This window comes from Notothenia rossii (genome assembly GCF_949606895.1).
Source record: "Notothenia rossii genome assembly, chromosome: 4".
Lineage (NCBI taxonomy): Eukaryota > Metazoa > Chordata > Actinopteri > Perciformes > Nototheniidae > Notothenia > Notothenia rossii.
The window spans coordinates 50,162,391-50,183,075 of record NC_136902.1 but is presented as its reverse complement, the minus strand read 5'-3'; the positions used below and the strand labels follow the sequence as shown (position 1 = coordinate 50,183,075).

Below are 20,685 nucleotides of genomic sequence, written 5' to 3'. Positions count from 1 at the left end.
CTGTGTTTTACACTTTTGTATTTATAGTTTGCTTTGATATTTGCTTAATTTATAACATTATTATGGGGCAGTAAGTACTGGTGCTTGAAATTCAAATATTTACTAAATAGTCAATTCTGATAAGGTTTTTTTTTGTTTAAATCACTTGACAAACACATGTATGTGGAAAAAAAAGAGATTTATTTATGTACAATACAATGAATATTTAGGTATTACATTATACATTCTAGGTATTCAGGTAGCGCATCAGACCCACTCGTATGTCCCTGCCCTCCTCCGAACAACAAATACACCGCCTCTTTCGAACCAACTGTTTCCTCTTTCTTGTGGTAAGAATCCACACAGCAAGAAACAAGCGAACGATCGCTTCCACATCCTCCATTGTTGTGTGTTGTGTCGCATTGAAGATGACGTCACGGCTGTTTTAAGCAGCGTCGCTCCGCCCGCCAAAAAGCCGATCGCTCCGCCTACATTGCGTTACTATAGACACTACCCCAGTTCCTAAACTGTAATGGAGACGCGCCATAAGTGAGCCAGTCCGAACGAGCGAGCCAGTCCTAACGAAGTGAGCCACTCCTAATGAGCGTGGCCGTGTAGTGGAAACGCGCCATAAATAGTGCTTCCGGGCCAGCGGGCCATTTATAATGTCGAGTCCTGTTGGACATTTTGAAGACTCAAAGTCCCAAGGTAGAATATTAGCTAGTCTATGTAATGTGCACAGAAAATAAATAGTGAACTGAATACTGGGATAGAAATTGCCTATAAGCACTCAGTAAAACATAAACACACACAAAAAGCTTCTGAATGATAAGAAGTATAATTAAAACATAATGCACATTACCATTTTGAGAGAGAATACCGAAGTTAAAGAACTCAGAAAAGAATCTCTTATCGAACTGAGGCTCCAGTAAAACACACAAACTGCGTCTACATGGACATCAGTATGCCGTTTATGAGTATTATCCCGGTTATGATCATATTGGGGATATGGTGTTTACATGAGCACATAGAGATCGGGTTATTCATGTTCCCTGTTTACATGATAAATACTAGTAACCTGGCATTTCGATGCCTTTTCTCATCTAAACTATTCAGTATTTGTATCTCTCTATCATGACAAATAGACGAAACTCCTCTCCAGAAGTGAGACGCTTTTGCCGCCGCCGCCATCACTGTTAACTGATTAACTGCTACCAGCTGATGACTTACTTTCCTCTTCTTTGAAAAATATGTTCTTATGTCCATGTTGTCTGAGGGAGAAAAAATATCAAACCAAGAGATCGTCAGCTTTGATTTTCGCTGTATTAACAATGTCCTGAACATTTGGTGTGTGTGCCTTACCTCCGCTACCGGCATCGCTTCATACAACAGATCTGAGCTGTCCAACTATGGCAACACTCCTTGAACATGCACGCGCTATGGGAGAATCTGCCTTGGTACAAAGTACCAGTGAAAACATGGTACGGAGTTTCATTGATTTGGGCATTCTCTCAATAAGCAAGTGGAATGGATTTGATAGTGAAGCACTGACACAGCGCTCTACAAAGTGCGGCGAGTGGATATACCGATTCACGGACTTTCCACATGGTAGAAGTGGGGGGGTCTAAACTAATCATTTGAAAAAGTGGGGGGGACTTGTCCCACCCTCATATAATGGCTGCGACGCCCATGGCTAAATCAGTGAGGAATCCAGTGGATGTCAGATGCTTTAGTAAACCAGTGTACTTGGCTTTCTCTGCACCGGAACGTGAGCCATCTTCACTAGCAGATTTAAAGTGATGTGCTAACACTGGGAAGTCCTTCAGCACAGCTTTGCAGTGTTGTAACTGCTGGAAACCCATCTAATTGTAATTGTACGATTTTCAGAATCTGCATGTTCAGTTCCGCAGCCGCTTACTCTAACTCCCTGGCGTTTTTCGTGGACTGGTGGTAAAGAGAATAGAGTTTAGCGAGGAAAAACTCTAAATGATTACAGCTTGTCACAGCCTTCAATGAATCATTCACCGCTAATTCCAAACGATGAGCTAGACAATTAACTGCCTGAAGGGACGAGGGAAATCCTTTTTCAGCCTGGCTATGAGTCCAGTCTGTCTCCCGGTTAGCACGGCAGCACCGTCTGTGGCTATGCTAATTAGGTTTTTACGAAGAAACTCTTCATCCATTCCCCCCCGCCTGGAGGCTGTTTTTCAGCGCGCTACACGGCGACTCTGCATCAGTGCCCTGGTCCAGTTCAACAATGTCAAAATATACATTGTCCATATTTCCATTCCCAGTGACATCGCACCTGACATAAATAATCATGTATGCGCGTCCATGAATTGTGCTTTCGTCTAGTGTTCGACTAATAAGGGAATCAAGTGATTTGATATTAGAAATAAATGTCTTTTTCATCTCTTGTGCAATGTGCTCTACAATCTGGGCACATGAATGATCGGATCTGTGAGCAGGGCCGACTGCCGCACCATTCATCTCATTAAGTTGCAAAATGGGATTCAGTGGCAGCTGGTGGAAATTATTTTAGATGGGGCTATTGTAATGGTGAATAAACCACACGGGGAACATTTTGAGAAATTACCCCTTCAATTAAATTGGCTACACTATTTCATCGTTGCTGTTGTATGATTGGTGTTTAGCTACGGTATTTAGCTTCTACAGCACCTCCGCTTTTAGGGTTGACGTAGACCCAAACGTCGCCCGGAGGTCCCCCGGTGTTGTTGCGGGAGCTGCTGCACTAGCTAACGTTCCACTAGCTAGTGCTACATTAGCAAAACAAACGCTTATTTATTTTGCAAATGGTGCGGCGGGCTTCAAACACGTTTCCCCCAAAACACATTTAGACGCTATCGCAACACAGAAATACCTTTCAAATCCGATCATTTTTAAGACCATCTAAATCATATTTAAGACCTTTCTTATTTTTTTGGTCATATTTAAGACCTTTTTAAGGCCTTACATTCAGATTATCAAATGTAAGGCTTTTTAAGACCCCGCGGGAACCCTGAGGAGACTAAATACGAACATTATATGCAGACACAGACGTGGTTAAGAAACACAGAAATATTAGAAAACAGACCATTAAGGCAAAACATCTAGTTTGATGGATGCTGTCAGAACTCAACTACAATAATGTGTGTGTGTGTGTGTGTGTGTGTGTGTGTGTGTGTGTGTGTGTGTGTGTGTGTGTGTGTGTGTGTGTGTGTGTGTGTGTGTGTGTGTGTGTGTGTGTGTGTGTGTGTGTGTGTGTGTGTGTGTGTGTGTGTGTGTGTGTGTGTGTGTGTGTGTGTGTGTGTGTGTGTGTGTGTGTGTGTGTGTGTGTGTGTGTGTGTGTGTGTGTGTGTGTGTTACACAAGACGGATCCTTTCTAGCCATAACCCTGCACCGGGCGCTGACATTGGCGCCCGGTGATCATCAGATTTGACGACGCTGATTGGCTGAAATCATGTTTCGGAGCCATAACTTACAGATAGCAACAGTCAGCTGCTAGTGGCTGCTGCTGCACTGGTTGAGGGCTCTTCTCTTAGCGCCCAGACGAGAGAGGGTAATGATACACGGGCAAGGCCAGGCAGGAAACATGTGACTTATCAGTAACTTTAGACATCGTAAAACCATTTTAAACGAGATTTTATTTTAGATTATACATTTTACTGATACCAATTATATAATATTTACCTTGTTCATTAAAAATTAAAATTAAAAATATATATTTTTAAAAAGATATATTAAAAAATATATATCTTTTTTAATTTTAATATTTGTAATTTTAATTTGTAATGTGGGAAGAGGTGGGGCTGCTCCCCTAGCGCCCCTATGGGCCGGCCGCCACTGATGGGATTCAATTTTGTATAAGGCAACCTTTCTTTAGCGCAGTGGTTCTCAAACTTTTTCTGTCAGGCCCTTTGGAGAAAAAAAAAGTCGGGCCCCCCCCAACACAAATAGTCAGGCTCAGTGGCGGAGCCAGAGATTTATTTTGGGGGTGCTGTGGGGTAGCTTGACGTTTCATAGAGGGTGCTCAAACATTTAGGGTTTCCCATTAATGTGCCGGTCACTACAGTGGAATTTTCTACTGCAACAATCCCCGCGAAGATTTTTAAATATTGAAGTTAAAAGCATCAATCTGGTGCACTTTGAGAGCAAAATGAAGAGATCTATGGATACATCTCTCAACACAGAACTGTAAACAAATTTACTATTTCTTTATGGATATTTTACAAATCACTCCCCTTTTAAACTTTATTCATTCTTTAATGTCATATAGTATTTCATACCTGTTTTTAATTTATTCTCTTATTCTTTTATAACTATAATGATCATATAAACGTGTGCCTCAGAAATAAATGTTTACATTAATGGTGACCAAAACGTTTGAGACCCACTGAGATAACACTGAGAGAATCCTTTAGCTCACTGAGTCTCTCAGTCTGACAGGAAAGGACTCTCCTCCACTTTGTTGTTGAAAAAACTCCTTATATCCGTTAGCGTAGCTCGCTAGCTCTCTCTCTCTCTCTCTCGCTCGCGCACGCACACAAAATGGCTCGTTCCACACACACACACAGAGCCGAGCTTTAATGAAACACAGAGACCCGGACGTAATAGTACTGTATCATATTATTTTCGAATCAATAATTTTTCAAAATATGATTTTTATTTTTCAATCTTTTTCATTTATTTTTTTAAATAACCATTTTTCCTCCTGGTCTCTCGTGCCCCCCCTGTCATGCCTCTGCGCCCCCCTAGGGGCGCCCCACACTTTGAGAACCACTGCTTTAGCGACAGTCTAGGCTGCCCTGAACAAACTAGCTGTCTCATTAAACATGCTGGAGATGAGTTCTGCAACTTTCTTCGGAAGCACTTTTTTTAGTTTGAGCTCCGCTATTTCAACAGCTCGTTTATGAGCAATAGAGTCGCGGTGTATGTAAAAAAAATTCCGCAACTGCTTCTGTACAGGGCTACTCACAGTCCCATTGATCAAGGCATCCGCCAAATGCGTTCCATATTTTTTCAACGAAAGTAAGAGAGTCCTTACAGACGAGGCATCCAAGACCACCCTCCTTTGAAAACAGCCAGGGGTTTCTTACTATCCAGGATCTCCACTGATTGTGTCCCCAGTTAAGTGGCGGTCCTTCTGTAGCAGTACCTCCTGCCTCCTCATGCCGCTCCGCTTCGGAACTTTCTACGTGTGTGCAGGTGGTCCCACATTCAACAGCATCAGGTCCCCTAGCAAAGACAGCATCCTCCGTAGCAGCAAGGTTAGTGCTAGCTGTCACGCTAGCAGGTGCATTTTGGTTGTCAAAAGCTGTTTTTTGTTTCTTTGTGAGAAAACCAAAACTAGCCAGGCTTGTAGACCCCGTCGGCGGCAGTGGCCTTTTTTATGGGCGGCATGGTAATCGTCTGCTAGCCTACGGTACTCGTAGTAGTATGTGTGTATCTGTCAATATATTTGAATGTCTGTTGATATAACGGTTCATTCTTCGGGCGCGCGCAGCACGTTCACAGCCTCACAGGCATAGATTGCGCAATATTTTATTGCGCACCTTAGAGGTGAAGTGCAGGCTTATTGTCATTCAAGAGAGAATACGATGCGTAGTTATTTTGGAAAACATTGTTTTGTTTGCCTATTTACCTCGTTAACGTAAATAATACTCATTACATTGAAAAATGCATTATTTGTGATCAAAAATAATGGTTGTTGGTAATAAACAAATAAAACAAACTGAGAGCGTTCAGATAGAAAGGACCTAAACCAGCCTAAAGCAGTTCCCTGTATGCCAACTAAGTGCTCTAGTCTTTGCAATAGGATATCATGGTTGATAGTATCAAATGCAGCACTGAGATCGAGAAAAAACAAGGATAACAATGTATGGGTAGGTCTCATTACGAGAATACACCTTAATGGGTTGGCCCATTACAAGAAAGGAGGGCGGCTTGTCGTTCTTGGCCTTATACCAGCGGTTGCCTCCACTGCGGCGCTCATGGAGTACGGCACACTTGGCTTGCTTCACCTCCAGCCCTGACCATTGGAGGAACTCATCAGTACGTGCCAGCATGTTAATGATGACATCCTCTTGTCATGATGACACCTGCACGTCATCGGCGTATCCCTGAACAGGATTTGGGAGTTGGACATGCAGAGGAGCGCACTGGTGAATCCACTTCATCCATTGGTTGAGTGCTAGGATGAAGTTCACGGCACTCCAGGGACAGCCGTTTTTATTCCCACCTTCAGTGCAACTGGCTCTGTGAGCTGCTGCCCACAGATAACCTGGAGAAATTAACCTTGGTACACATTGGATACAATATTCACAAGAGGCTGAGGCAGGTGTATTTCCTCTATGCTTTTAGCATCACCTCATGGGAGAGTGTACCAAACGCGTCTTTAAAGTCCAAAAACACTGTCTAGAATTTAGATGATCCATGTTTGAAATCATCTATTCAGGTTTTTAAGTAAAAAAACATGTTCTTTCATTCACACACACACACACACACACACAAACACACACACACACACACACACACACACACACACACACACACACACACACACACACACACACACACACACACACACATACACACACAAGTTACACACGCTCAAGTTACACACGCACATATCTGATGCAGTCCCTGGGCTGACACTGTACACACCTTAACATTACACTTGTTTGACTAAATTCAAACCTTTATTTAACCAGATTGGTCCCTTGAGATCATAGATCTCTTTTTCAAGGGAGACCTTCAAATACTAAATACTAATTGTACTCTATTATTTTCTAAAACAGAGCACTTTGTTAAGGGACATTCTACTCAAAGAGGCCTCACACTGGTATGATGTCACTAGAGTTCAAAGTTCAAGATGCAAAGACTTTATTGTCATATGCACAGCTACAGTGTGAATATGCAACGAAAGCTCAAGTCCCAGGCTCTTCAAAAAATGCAAAAATATTAATATATAAATGCAGAAATAAAATAGTGCAAGATTATTTTGCAAGTTATGCAGGAGAAGTTAAATATATATATGCAAAATAGAATAAGATGAGCTAAGAATAGAATTCAAAATGAAATGCTGTAAGTGAAATAAAATCCTGCATATTGTAATAATAACTGACATTTATTAATTTAGGATATACCCCTTGATATGAACCATCTCGTTTCAAGGGGGTCCTAACATATAGTGCAAAAAGCAAGACAGTAACAAGAAAAGAGATGTCTAAAGATAAATATGTAAGATGCAAACAGATGACTGGTATGAAGGCACAGAGCTCAGGAGTTTAGCAGTCTTAAATGTGAGTTCAGTAGTGTTCAGTGCACGTGGGGCTGCTGTGTTATATCATGTGCAATAATGTATGTACAGTACAATGTATCTGCCACTACAGTTTTTAAATTATATGTCCATCTTTGTTTCTTTTAATTTGTTGCTTGATTTGTTCTTTTTACTGCATCGTTTATAGTAGTACTATTATTATTATGTATTGTATCTTTTGTAACTCTGGCACAAGAATTCCTTTCAGGATGAATAAAGTCTTATCTTAACATATCTCTGTTTACCATTATGGTAACTATGTGCCTATTTCCAATGCAGCCACCGCAGTCAGTTTATGTACATTAACATAGTACACTATTAGCCACTACCTTTGTGTTAAAACAATATCATACATTCTTGGAAGAAAACTAGTCTGTAAAACAGCATATCATCTGCATAGCACACAGAAAAAAGTCTATATAAAGTTCATAAACTAGTATGTTTGAGTGGATTTGGGTAAAGAATGTATTTTTGGTGATTTTGCTCAGGTTCTGCTCCGAAGAATGAGGCCCACGCTTCCTTTCAGGCTGATGTGAAGAAGGCCATCGGAGCAGAGAAGACGGCGCTGCTGCTGCAGGCCATCCAGAGCTACAAGAGGAGCGACTGCTACGAGGCCCTGGTGGGCACCGCCGTGAGCCTGTTCACAGAGAGGGACCAGGACTTCCAGCTGCTAGTCCGTAAGTCCCTTCAAACCAGGATCAGAACAGGTTTATTGCCAAGTGAAATGTGTCTTGTAGTGTAGGGTGCAAACATATTCACAATTAAAGAAGATAAAAAGTAAGAAAAACAAGCAAACAATTATAAAACACTATTTATTTTTAAACTATACGTTAAGATATAGAAAATTATTTACATGAAATCTCGATCAACCAAAAAACTACTCACAGTATACTGTGAGTACTAGTACTAGTACTAGTACTAAGAATAATAAAATGTGATGTGTCTATTGTTATGGTAAGTGAAAAGCTGTGTAGATGCTAATAAAGGTAGCTTGTGTACATATGTGCAAAATATTCGGAGGGTTGTGCAGAACAATACTTAAGTAAAAACGATATATTGTTTGCATAGTGTGCATTCATGTAACGCATACTGAAATCTAAATCACGGCATAAACTCAATACATTTTGAAGTTTGAACAAGACCTTTACACTCACTTTGATCTTTCTTTTCTGAAGGATTCGGCACGTTTATTCCCCCCCGCCATAAGAAGCAGTACAAAGAGATGTTGCAGGCTCTGGCGGGCCATTCCTCCTCTGCTGAGGTTCCTGCTGTGAGCAAAGACGAGCAAAGACACGGTGAAGAAAAACCCAATCTAGCACTAGAGTCAGTGTTTATGTGTTTGTATTACGTCCTTCCTGAGACTTGTTGTACTTTCCTTTAATGTTAGAGAAAAGCTCAGAAGTCACTGAAATCCAAGAGAATGCTCTTCATGGAGGATGTTTGGATAAAGGAATATCTTATCCAGGTTTTTTCATATATATATATATATATATATAAAGCGCCAAATCACAACTGAAGTAATACTACGGTCATATTTAATATTGAACAGGTGCTCTTTTATTAATCAAACCAAACGCTGATGTTATTGATCAAATGTATGTGCACATTTCAGTGTCCACTGCGTTGCTTTGCGCATTCACATTATCTCCTCTGCTCTGTTTTCCGAAGGGCAGGGCTCCGCTCCGCTCCCCACACACACGTGCGCACACACTACAGTCAGAAACAAGAGTGGAGGAGAGGAGAGAACTATAGAGTGGCGAAGTCACGCCCATCTACTTCCGGTCCATGGGACCTTATTTCGGAAAAATAATGTATTGAAGTCAATGGAGAGAGAAAATGTATCTTTCGATCTCGTTTGAATTGTGCCATGAATTACTCATATGATGTTTGCCAATCTTAAAAAATCATTTCCATGTCTAAAAAAGTCAGTTTGTCGTAAAACTGTTGAAATATAAGACTATGAAAAATACGCAACTAGAAAGACTACAAATCCCAGAGTCGCATAAGTGATGTCACAATTGTTTTCCTCCACTAAGATCAGCACCATATAGATATAATCTATCTATATGGCGCTGGCTAAGATAAGATAACTTTAACAAGATGCCTGTGTGCTTAGTACAAGGTTGTTATCATACCAGCAATGGGTCTTGCTCGTTCTTTCGCTTCCCGTCTGATGAAAGGACCAGGAGTGACTGGATCAAGTTAGCTACCTAGCTAGTAGCTAGCACATTAGTTAGCATTACAGCCTTGTCATTTTTATTAGCCTTAACATGAAGTAACATGAAGTAACCAAAATGTTAAACAGTAAGAGTAGTAGTCATATTTCGTGAACCCTTTGAAGAGTACTGTCACCGGTGTGATCATTCTATAATACACAATTTAAGCCCAGGGGAGAAATGCTAACGCTAGCATCGGCGATCGCCGATCTTTTCTACTTCATGCTATCTGCACAAATGGTTGATATTAAACATTAAAAAGACCAGGCAGTTCAGAGAGAATCAAAGGCAGGCAGGCAGGCAGCTCTGTATGACATTGTTCTAGACGTGTTTCATTGTGGTGATAGTGAGGGTAGTCAATCGTTTTGTTGACAAGACAGTAGTGACGGCCATCTTGGTGACGTGTGTTGTTCTGCGAGACCAGAGATGTAGTTCATTGAGCCTTTCACACAAAAAAATGTGTTACTTCACAGTTTTACGACAAATCTTTTTTTTTTTTACTTGCAAAATCATCTTTTAAATTGACAAACATATGTGTAATTCGTGGCACAATTCAAACGGGATCGAAAGATAATCTTACTCTCTCCATTGATTTCAATACATAATTTTTTCGAAATAAGGTCCCATGGAGGTCCACCGGAAGAGGAGGGACTTCGCCACTCTATAAAGTGCAAACAAGTCAAACAAAACCAACGCATTCATTATAAATGGAGCCACGTCGAACCCAACCTTAGGAAATTCAGGCAAAAATATCCGTAAATTGTAAACGCACACAGCCTGAGAGAGCGCACCGGTTACAGGGATTGTTATTGTTAGCATCTGGTTAGCTAGCTTCGCTAACGGATATGAGAAGCTTTTTCTATAACAAGGTGGAGAAGAGTTCTCTCCGGTTAGAGAGAGAGGCTGAGGTAACTACAGCTCAGGTGGGGTAAAGGACTGAGTGTTTACTTTATATAGTTTACTTCAGTGGGTCTCAAATGTTTTGGTCACAATTTATATAAACAAATATTTCCAAGGCACACCCTTATATTATTGTTATTATTATTATACTCATATAAAAAACCCTGACTAAATAAAAACAGGTATGAAATCATTCCAATGTGTACTATAGGACAGTAAAACCAAATACAGTTTAAAAAGAGGAGTCACTAGTACATACATATGTATATACTGTATATACATAAATAAAACACAACCATGAACGAACCAAAACAATTAAATAAACAAGTTTAAAATGATTTGTTATTGCCTGCCCTATGGTATGTTATTGGTTGAGGCCTTATTCTAACGATGTTTTGATTATTTAAATACATATATCTTTCATCTGGGTGTTGAGAGATGTATCCATAGATCTAGCCCCTCAAAGTGCACCAAAATGTATGCAATTAAGTCCAACATTTAAAAAAGAAATCTGAGGTCCAGCCCCACTTAAAACATATATATATATATATATATATATATATCAGGGTTTCCGTTAGCCGTTAATTGTCGGTTCTTAGCTGGTAAAATTGAATAAAACCGGTGAATTCAAAATCTGCAGGTCAAAATGTCCGATGCTCCGATCGATTGGCCGCCGATCATTATCGGCCGATATTCACTCTTAATAGCTTGATCTCTGCTCTCTATAAAGGCCAATCAGGAGAGCTGGATCTGATCGATATGGACATAAACGCGAGTGAAGTGTAACCGGACGCAAGAGAGATCAGATCAGCTGCTGCATAATCACCTGAAGCCCCGCCCACTGTTTAGCGCCTGCATGAGAAACTGACGGGCTGTGGGAGAGAGGAAAAGAGAGGATCCGTTCCTCCCGTGTTATTATTCAAAGTTAATTTTTGAATAATGTACTTAATCTACTACAAGTAGTTTATTTGAATGTAATAATTATGTTGTTTGTGGAATCATTTATTGAAAAATGAATCAGACTTTTTCGATCTGTTACGATTATAAACTGAAACATGACAGGTAAGTTTCAACTTTGTCCAGTAAAATAAATTCTGTTCGGACATTTGACCGGCGAGAAAAAATCCTAGCGGAAACCCTGACATATACAGTGGGGCAAAAAAGTATTTAGTCAGCCACCAATTGTGCAAGTTCTCCCACTTAAAAAGATGAGAGAGGCCTGTAATTTTCATCCTAGGTATACCTCAACTATGAGAGACAAAATGGAGGGAAAGAATCCAGGAAATCACATTGTAGGATTTTAATGAATTAATTGGTAAATTCCTCAGTAAAATAAGTATTTGGTCACCTACAAACAAACAAAATGTTTGGCTCTCACAGACCTGTAACTTCTTCTTTAAGAGCCTCCTCTGTCCTCCACTTGTTAACTGTATTAATGGCACCTGTTTGAACTCGTTATCAGTATAAAAGACACCTGTCCACAACCTCAAACAGTCACACTCCAAACTCCACTATGGCCAAGACCAAAGAGCTGTCAAAGGACACCAGAAACAAAATTGTAGAACTGGGAAGACTGAATCTGCAACAGGTAAGCAGCTTGGTGTGAAGAAATCAACTGTGGGAGCAATTATTAGAAAATGTAAGACAGACAAGACCACTGATAATCTCCCTCGATCTGGGGCTCCACGCAAGATCTCACCCCGTGGGGTCAAAATGATCACAACAACGGTGAGCAAAAATCCCAGAACCACACGGGGGGACCTAGTCAATGACCTGCAGAGAGCTGGGACCAAAGTAACAAAGGCTACCATCAGTAACACACTACGCCGCCAGGGACTCAAATCCTGCAGTGCCAGACGTGTCCCCCTGCTTAAGCCAGTACATGTCCAGGCCCGTCTGAAGTTTGCTAGAGAGCATTTAGATGATCCAGAAGAGGATTGGGAGAATGTCCTATGGTCAGATGAAACAAAAATAGAACTTTTTGGTAAAAACTCAACTAGATGTGTTTGGAGGAGAAAGAATGCTGAGTTGCATCCAAAGAACACCATACCTACTGTGAAACATGGGGGTGGAAACATCATGCTTTGGGGCTGTTTTTCTGCAAAGGGACCAGGACGACTGATCCGTGTAAAGGAAAGAATGAATGGGGCCATGTATCGTGAGATTTTGAGTGACAACTTACTTCCATCAGCAAGGGCATTATAACGTGGCTGGGTCTTTCAGCATGACAATGATCCCAAACACACCGCCCGGGCAACAAAGGAGTGGTTTCGTAAGAAGCATTTCAAGGTCCTGGAGTGGCCTAGCCAGTCTCCAGATCTCAACCCCATAGAAAATCTTTGGAGGGAGTTTAAAGTCTGTGTTGCCCAGCGACAGCCCCAAAACATCACTGCTCTAGAGGAGATCTGCATGGAGGAATGGGCCAAAATACCAGCAACAGTGTGTGAAAACCTTGTGAAGACTTACAGAAAACTTTTGACCTCTGTCATTGCCAACAAAGGGTATATAACAAAGTATTGAGATGAACTTTTGTTATTGACCAAATACTTATTTTCCACCATAATTTGCAAATCAATTCTTTAAAAATCAGACAATGTGATTTTCTGGATTTGTTTTTCTCATTTTGTCTCTCATAGTTGAGGTATACCTAGGATGAAAATTACAGGCCTCCCTCATCTTTTTAAGTGGGAGAACTTGCACAATTGGTGGCTGACTAAATACTTTTTTGCCCCACTGTATATATATATCCGTATTTATGTGTACCCCAGCACGGACCGCTTTCATCCAACCCAGGCAGCACCCCCCCAAAGCAGTAAACGTTTATTTGGCAGGGACAATGCGCAGTAATGAACACTTAAAACATTCAAATCTGTCAAGCGTAACAGTGCCAGATTTAGCTTTGAGCTAATTTCCATCCGCAGTCCCTCACATAAAACTAGTGCTGGGGGGAAACGATTATTTTGAAAACAATTAATCGGGCGATTATTTCATCGATTAGTCGACTAATCTAACGATTATTTTTCTGTTGTTCGATTTACAAAAAACATAATGTATCTCAAATAAATACCAAAAAACATTACTTCATTCATGACAACTGCGCACCAGCTTACGTGCAGCCCTGGCCTGGACATTGCTTGGCTCCGTTAGTTGACATACATTGATACTATAAGCTGACTAACGTTAGTCTAATGATATGTTTGACTCGTAAACGACCACAACATGAGTTAGCTCTCTGTGAAGTTTGTTCGTTCCGGGTTAGTAGCGGCTAGATAGCGGTGTTCTGCAGACGTAAACTAGCTACCATTCCATCCAACATTAAATGCTGACAAATGTTAACTAACACACAGCTGGCGCCGCTAGCTAGGTAGCTAACATTAACTACTAACCAACCAAGCACGAACAAACCGCACAGAGAGCTATAAGATTGTTGGCACTACCGAAGTGCACAGAACTCAAGCTCCACAACACACTAGGGCTGTTCCTATTTATGAATATGCTTTTATTTTTGAAAGAGAGGTAGCGCTGTTGACAGGAAGTTGTTGTTGCTATGGAAACAACGTGACGGAGATTAACGGAGAAAAGTAATATCTACATATAAAGACGGAGAAAGTAAACGATAAAGTTTATGGTTAAGTGTTAGCACCCCCCGAACAAGCTGTTACGTTGATATTGGAGATTTCAATAAATTCAATTTGAAAGACCTAGGGCGAGATGTTTTTGTTTGGGGGCTTTTTGCAGGGCTTCGTGCGCAATCCTGTGAGGAGGAGGTGGTAGCCGTTTCAGTCTCCATAGTGTTTAAAGTGCGATTGCGAACTGCTTGTTGTTGTTTTGGGTGACCCACGTGTGTGTGGCGATGCGTCGACGAGGAAATATGTCGTCGACGATATTTTGAAGTCGACATCGTCAACGCATCGCTACAGCACTACATAAAACATTTAAGAAGTTTACATTTTACAAACATAGCAAAAACAAAATACATGATATGCAAAAAGTGCAAAAGAGCAAGAGCAGCATACACAAGTATTTACCACATGGCAGTACAATGTAGCAGCAACAACATATAAAGTACAAGAGAAGATAAAAGTGCTACATAAAGTGCAAGAGGAGATACCTCTGTGTTAAAGTGCATTTAGCGGTGATTGCACGTTTGTTTGTTTCTCAACCATTCTTTGAGTTGACCTTTGAAGCTATTGAGAGTGGGACAATCCCGTGTCTCAGTTGGGAGGCTATTCCACAATGAGCTGCCTTTAATGGAGAAGACATTTTGTCCAAAAGTGGTCCGTCTGCGGTGGACCACGGCTGGTCTCCTCTTGTTCAGTCCATGTAAACATTTATAAAAAAAGCACATACTTTTAAAAGACTTAAAATTGTCAAAACTAAAAAAATTGTGTTTTTCAAGGATGGTACAGTGGTGGTATGAATTTGGCTTTCTCTCAGACACCTTGATAGCTCTCTTGTACAGCTGTTCTATCGGTTTAAGGCAGAGGTAGGCAAGTAAGTTTAGCCTTGGGCCAATTTTTTTCTGAGCCACTAGATGGCGGGCCAGAACATAATCAAAGCCTAATTCAAGGAATTGATTTTGGTAAGAGGGCGCAGCGCCCCTGTTCCCCGGTTCAGAAAAAAACTATCGCTGATAACCTTCCCCATCAACACTCTGATGCGCAGTCAGATCCGCTGATTGGTTCACAGATGATATAGGCGCCCAATCCAGAGCCTCTGGCTAGCCCGCCCAAAGGGAGGCTCGTCCTCTCTTGCCCCATTTTAGTCCCATGTTAAAAGCCAGGGCTATTATCTGTATTTTAACAGACTTATCTTTTAAATTGAGGTGTATTTATTGTTCTCTTCAAAGTTTATTTTTCTCTGAAATGTTAGGGAGGATGGTCCTCCCTTTCCTCAATGGACGAGCCTCCACTGAGTGAGTTATTAACTAGGTAGCAGTGTGATTTAACCTACTTTTATTCTGATAAGTATTGTCAAGTTCTCTGGGTTTTTGGCATTTATTTGAGTGTTTGCCCACATTTGAGAGAGGACGCATGGACAACACAAATCCTTTATCCTTTTCTTTATTTCAACTTTTCAAGGACACATTAGGATTCTTTAAGGTTGAAAACCTTTAAAAAAAATACCAAAGGACAAAATAAATCAATTACAGCATGTTTTGCTTTGCAATTTATTTAATATATTATAACCTAAGTGAATCAGTAACCAAGTATATTTACTCAAACTCAATGTATTTAATAGTTAAATAAGTACTTTAATTGACCTTGTTCCCCACAACCACACATTTGCCATATGTGACCCGCTCTATCGACATCAGTCGGAAGTCGCAACGGCTCATTTCAAAATAAACGTGGATTTGCGTAAAAAAATTTGCGTTCGGGTGTTTTGTTTGATTTTAAGTAAACAAAGTCTTGGCTTTCAGAATATGAAACTTTTATTTCCGAAATCACACGATAAAGGGCATTTTTAGCGGATATATTTGGCCACCGAAACCAGCTAAACCTGCAGCTACAGGGGAGAGGCAAAACCATAGTGAACATGGTTGAAAAGCTTGAATCCTTCACGAGGAAGCTGGAGTTGTTCGAGTCAGACATATCCACTGGCAGGCTCCTCCATTTCAGGACACTAAAATCACAGGCACTGGGACAAGTGACAGAGCTGATGGTGGACTTCATCAAGCAGCTACGGGCCAACTTCACGTCAAGGTTTGAGGACCACTGCATCCCAAAAGACATCATTGCCTTTGTATGCGATCCTCTCACAGTCAGACCAAGTGGAGACTTCACCTCCCAGGTGAAAAAGATGATCTCCTCCTTAGACGAGGCTGCATTAGAAATTGAGCTAATTGATTTTCAAACAAGCTGTCAGCAGAGATGGGGTCGTTACTCAAAAAAAGTAATATATTACATATTTCCTTAAAAAAAAAAAGTAATACATTACTTTACTTCGTTACTCGTTACTTTACTCGCAGGGCCGCCCCTCCCTACAGGCAAAGCACGCAGACTGCGGAGGGTGCTTCATTTTGCGGAGGGAGCCTCATATGAAGCGCAAATGCGGCGCACCTACAGTGTTACTCGTTACTTTACTCGACATCCTCTCTCTGGATTCGGAGGTCCTCCTTAGCTATTAACTTCACGTTAGCATGTTATCTTTGCAGGTGCTTGTTGAGGTTTGACGTTGTGTTTGCAGCAGTGGATAAAAGCTTCTGGCCTGGACACAGTTTGCACCTCACCGTCACATTCCTGTCCTTTCTTCGGACGAACAAAAAATAATGGGCATACCTCCACCCCTCGAAAGTTATCGCTGTTGTCTCAGCCATGTTTATTCACTGCATGTGAATGTGCGAGTCACGCAAATGTTACGTAAATATAAACTTGCTGCGGAAATTCCTCTTGTCTGTCAAAGGGAGAATCTAGTCATTCTTTATGTTAGTAGGTAACTGTAGTGTGTGATTACTGATTTTATAAATGTAGCAAAGTAACGCGTGTCGGGCAATGTTAGTAACTGTAGTGTGATTAGTGAATTATAAAAGTAATGCGCTACATTAATCCATTACCGACAAAACTAAAAAACTTACTTTGTAACGCGTTACACCCAACAACTCTGCCGGTCAGCGATGCGCTCAGAAGTGCGGAGTCTGTGAGTGCCTTTTGGGTGGCAAGCTCAGAGGAGTATAGCACGATCAAGAGACTCACATTTTATGTGCCTACAATGTTCCCTTCCACCTATACATGCGAGTCATCCTTTTCTTCAATAAATGCGATAAAGAGAGGAATCGATTGACGCATAAAAACCTTGAGAACTGCCTGCGGATTAAAGTGATGTCCATATCACCAGATATCCAAAACATAGCGACCGATGGGAGATGTCAGTTTTCACATTAAGTGAGTACCAAGCCTGTCGTAATCGTATTTAATAGCCTAATTATATTTTTGATATTTTTGAATGAATGGCTCATTGTAATTATTATCCCTAACGTAGCGTGTTTGCTCTGTCGTTTCAGGAGCATATGCACCACCACTCCTCGCCCTCTATGATCAAGCGCCAATTTTGTTGTCAATGTTTTGACTGAACTTTGTTACTGTTCACATATAAGCAAACACGACGTTTGAATGATTTAGTGAGCTGGTGTTATTTTTTTCAAACCACACACCGAATGTTGGCTATTTCAGCACCACACGTTGTCCACCTATTGATCCACTGTCAGTGCACCCCGCTGCCTGATTGTGCCTGTGCTGTATGTCATTCACTCTCAACATGGATCTTCAGGTGTAGGTACATTCGGACATTATAGACTATACAGTATGTAAGACTGTTGGTCCGATGCTGTAAAAAATAAAATAAAAACTCATATTTTATTTTTTATTCTCAAAATTACGGGCCAAATATTATTGCTGGCGGGCCACCTGTTGCCCACCTGTTGACCCATGGTTTAAGGTTTGTGGCACAAGCAAACGACCAGTTTGTGAAACAGTATTCAATGTGGGATAGAATCATACAGTCGAGGTATGACTTTGCAGTATTGACAGTTAAGAAAGGTCTGATTTGTTTAAAATGTTGCAAGTTGAATTTAATGGTATTGGATACTTTCTTAATATGTTTCTTAAAAGTCAAGTTTGAGTCCAGTATGACTCCAAGATACTTGAAGTGGGACAATAGTTCTATTACTGCTCAGTTTAAAAACACATTGGATCCTTCGATTTTGACTGGTCGTTTACTGAACATCATGCATACTGTTTTTTTCGCGTCTAACTGTAAGCAAATGTTGTTCAGCCAGTGTTGAACCTTGTCCAAAGCATTAGAGGGACAGGATGAGATAATTTCAGTGTTTTTCCCGTGTACAAAGATGACTGCATCATCGGCATACATTCGCACATTCAACTCAGGACATACATTAGGCAAGTCATTAATGTACAGAGAAAACAGTAATGGTCCAAGAATGGAACCTTGTGGAACCCCAACAGGGTTCACAAGTTAGGGGGATTTGGCTCCGTTAGCCGAAACACAGTTTTCAGTTCGATAAGTAAGACTTTAACCAATGTATCGAAACTGCAGAGAAATGAAAATGAGTCAGCTTTGTAGGAGAACTTGGTGGTTAAAGGTGACAAAAGCCTTCCTGAGATCAAGGAAGACAGCACCTACATATGGGCTTGTGTCCAACATACATTTAACCTTTTCCACAAAGACACAGTTAGCTGTCTCGGTGGAGTGGTGAGCACGGAAACCAAACAGCATTGGGGGGAATGGAGCGAAACCTTTATCTAAATGTTTTGGGATTAGTTTTGACACCCATTTCTCAGCTACCTTATAGAGACACAGGGGAGGATGCTGATTGGTCTATAATTGGACATCATTGCCTTATCCCCAGATTTAAAAATCGGTGTCACCGTGGCCACCTTCCAGGATGATGGAACTTCTCTCGTGCCGATAGATTGATTCACTAGCATAGTAATTGGTTTTATTAGACCGTCAACATGTGTCTTTATAAAGTTGGTGTCTAAATCATCTGCATCCCTAGCCTTAGAACCTCTTAACCCTGAGATTATATTTTTTACCTCCACCTCTGTGATTTCCTCCAGGTCAAAAACGGGGTGTGTATCCACAGTCGGGCTAGGGGAGACCTCAGATGGCGGGAAGAGCTTTGTTATGTCCAGAGCACCATTGATGAAATACTAATTTAGTGAGCTGGCCAACACTGCAGGTTTTTTTTATCTGGGCATCATTGATTTTTTATTCTAGAACATTATTTTCCTGTTTTGTATGTTTACCTAATAGTTGATTTAAGAATTGCCAAACTTTTTTACCGTTACCTTTCGCACCTTCAATTATATTGATGAAGAAGTTTGCTTTGGCCTGTCTTATTGTTTGAGTTACCTTGTCACCAGCATGAGTGCATTTCTGTCTGTCAGTGGATAGTCCGGATTTCAAGCTCTGCTTTAATAGTTAGTCTCTAGATTTCATTAGATTCCTGCACTGTAGATTCAGCCAGGGAGGATGGTGTTCCTTCCTGTCCCAAGGCACCCTCTCCTTGAGAAGGAAGACATTGTATCATTCATTTTAGATATAAACAGATCACTGTTTTCACCAATATCTTCAGAGGACAGAGTGTCCCCCCACTCAATCATTTTCACTGCCTCCATAAAACTTTGTTGCAGGTTTTTGGGGATGAAGCGTGAACCCAAGGCAAGGGTTTTAGGTGTGGCCATGAACCTTTTTTTGTGAGTTTCCTGGTAAAAAAAGAATGACATTATGGTCAGAAAGACCAGTCAGTAAGTTGTAGGTTTGAACTATTCTGTCAGCTTTGTTAGTAATTACTAAATCTATCATAGTCTTGGAGGTTGTGGTTATTGTAGTCGGTTGATCCATTAGTTGTATTAAGTTGTGATTATCCGTGATCCGTTTTAAGTTCTTTCTATTTTGTTTGTCATTCCAATTTATGTTAAAGTCTCCTAAAATGATTAACTCCTTTTTCGAGTCACAGGAATTCAGCAGGAGTATTACCTGATCATAGAAATCCACCTTAGCGGTGGGTTGTCGATACAGGCAAATCATGGTGAGGGACATTTCCTCAGAAAGTGTGATTTCCACACCAACACAATCAAACTCAACATTAGCTGGAAGAGCAATCTCCCTACAAGTAAAGGTATTCCTCACATAAAGCAACACACCCCCTCCTTTTCCCTTCAGTCTGTCCTTCCTAAACACATTATATCCTGACATAGATACAATAGAAGATGGCGACTACTGTTTTAGCCAAGATTCAGATATTCCCAAACAGTCAATATTGGACTCGAGGAGGAGAAGTTCTAACTGTTCATGTTTATTGCAAATGCTGCGGAAATATAAATGTTCACTGAATAGTCCCTTCGGCTTGCACCGGGGATCCCACACTATTTTTGCTTGATTCACTGTTTGAAACATTTTTGTGTTTCAAACCTAGGGGAAACACTGGCACCATTGAGATTCCACTGTCTTCATTACACCTAGAACAATGACAGAATTCTTCAAACCAGAAGCTGGTATGGATACTAGCATACTATAGGATCTAAGACATTTTACTCGCTTGTGTTCTCTTTAGCAAGAATTATAGTAATAACAATTCATTAGCCTAGGGTTCACCAAGACCTAAGCTACAGTGTGTGTGTTGTGGAAATAAAGATACATGTCACACAGCATGTGCACAACAACAGTGTGGCTCGGTGGTGTGTTTTAATAGTTTGGTGACAACAATGGAGTTCTAAGGCCCAGAGGAAGAAGATACATCAGGCCATA

At 40.8% G+C, this 20,685-nt stretch overlaps 1 protein-coding gene across 1 annotated transcript in view; it reads left to right on the top strand.

Moving 5' to 3' along the window:
- Window positions 1-20,685, top strand: part of rtel1 (regulator of telomere elongation helicase 1) — an 86,529-nt gene that overhangs the window by 51,520 nt on the left and 14,324 nt on the right. The window contains exons 25-26 of the mRNA XM_079673766.1: window positions 7,786-7,974; window positions 8,473-8,592. Coding sequence (XP_079529892.1) covers window positions 7,786-7,974; window positions 8,473-8,592 — 309 coding nt within the window. The remainder of the gene's footprint in view (window positions 1-7,785; window positions 7,975-8,472; window positions 8,593-20,685) is intronic.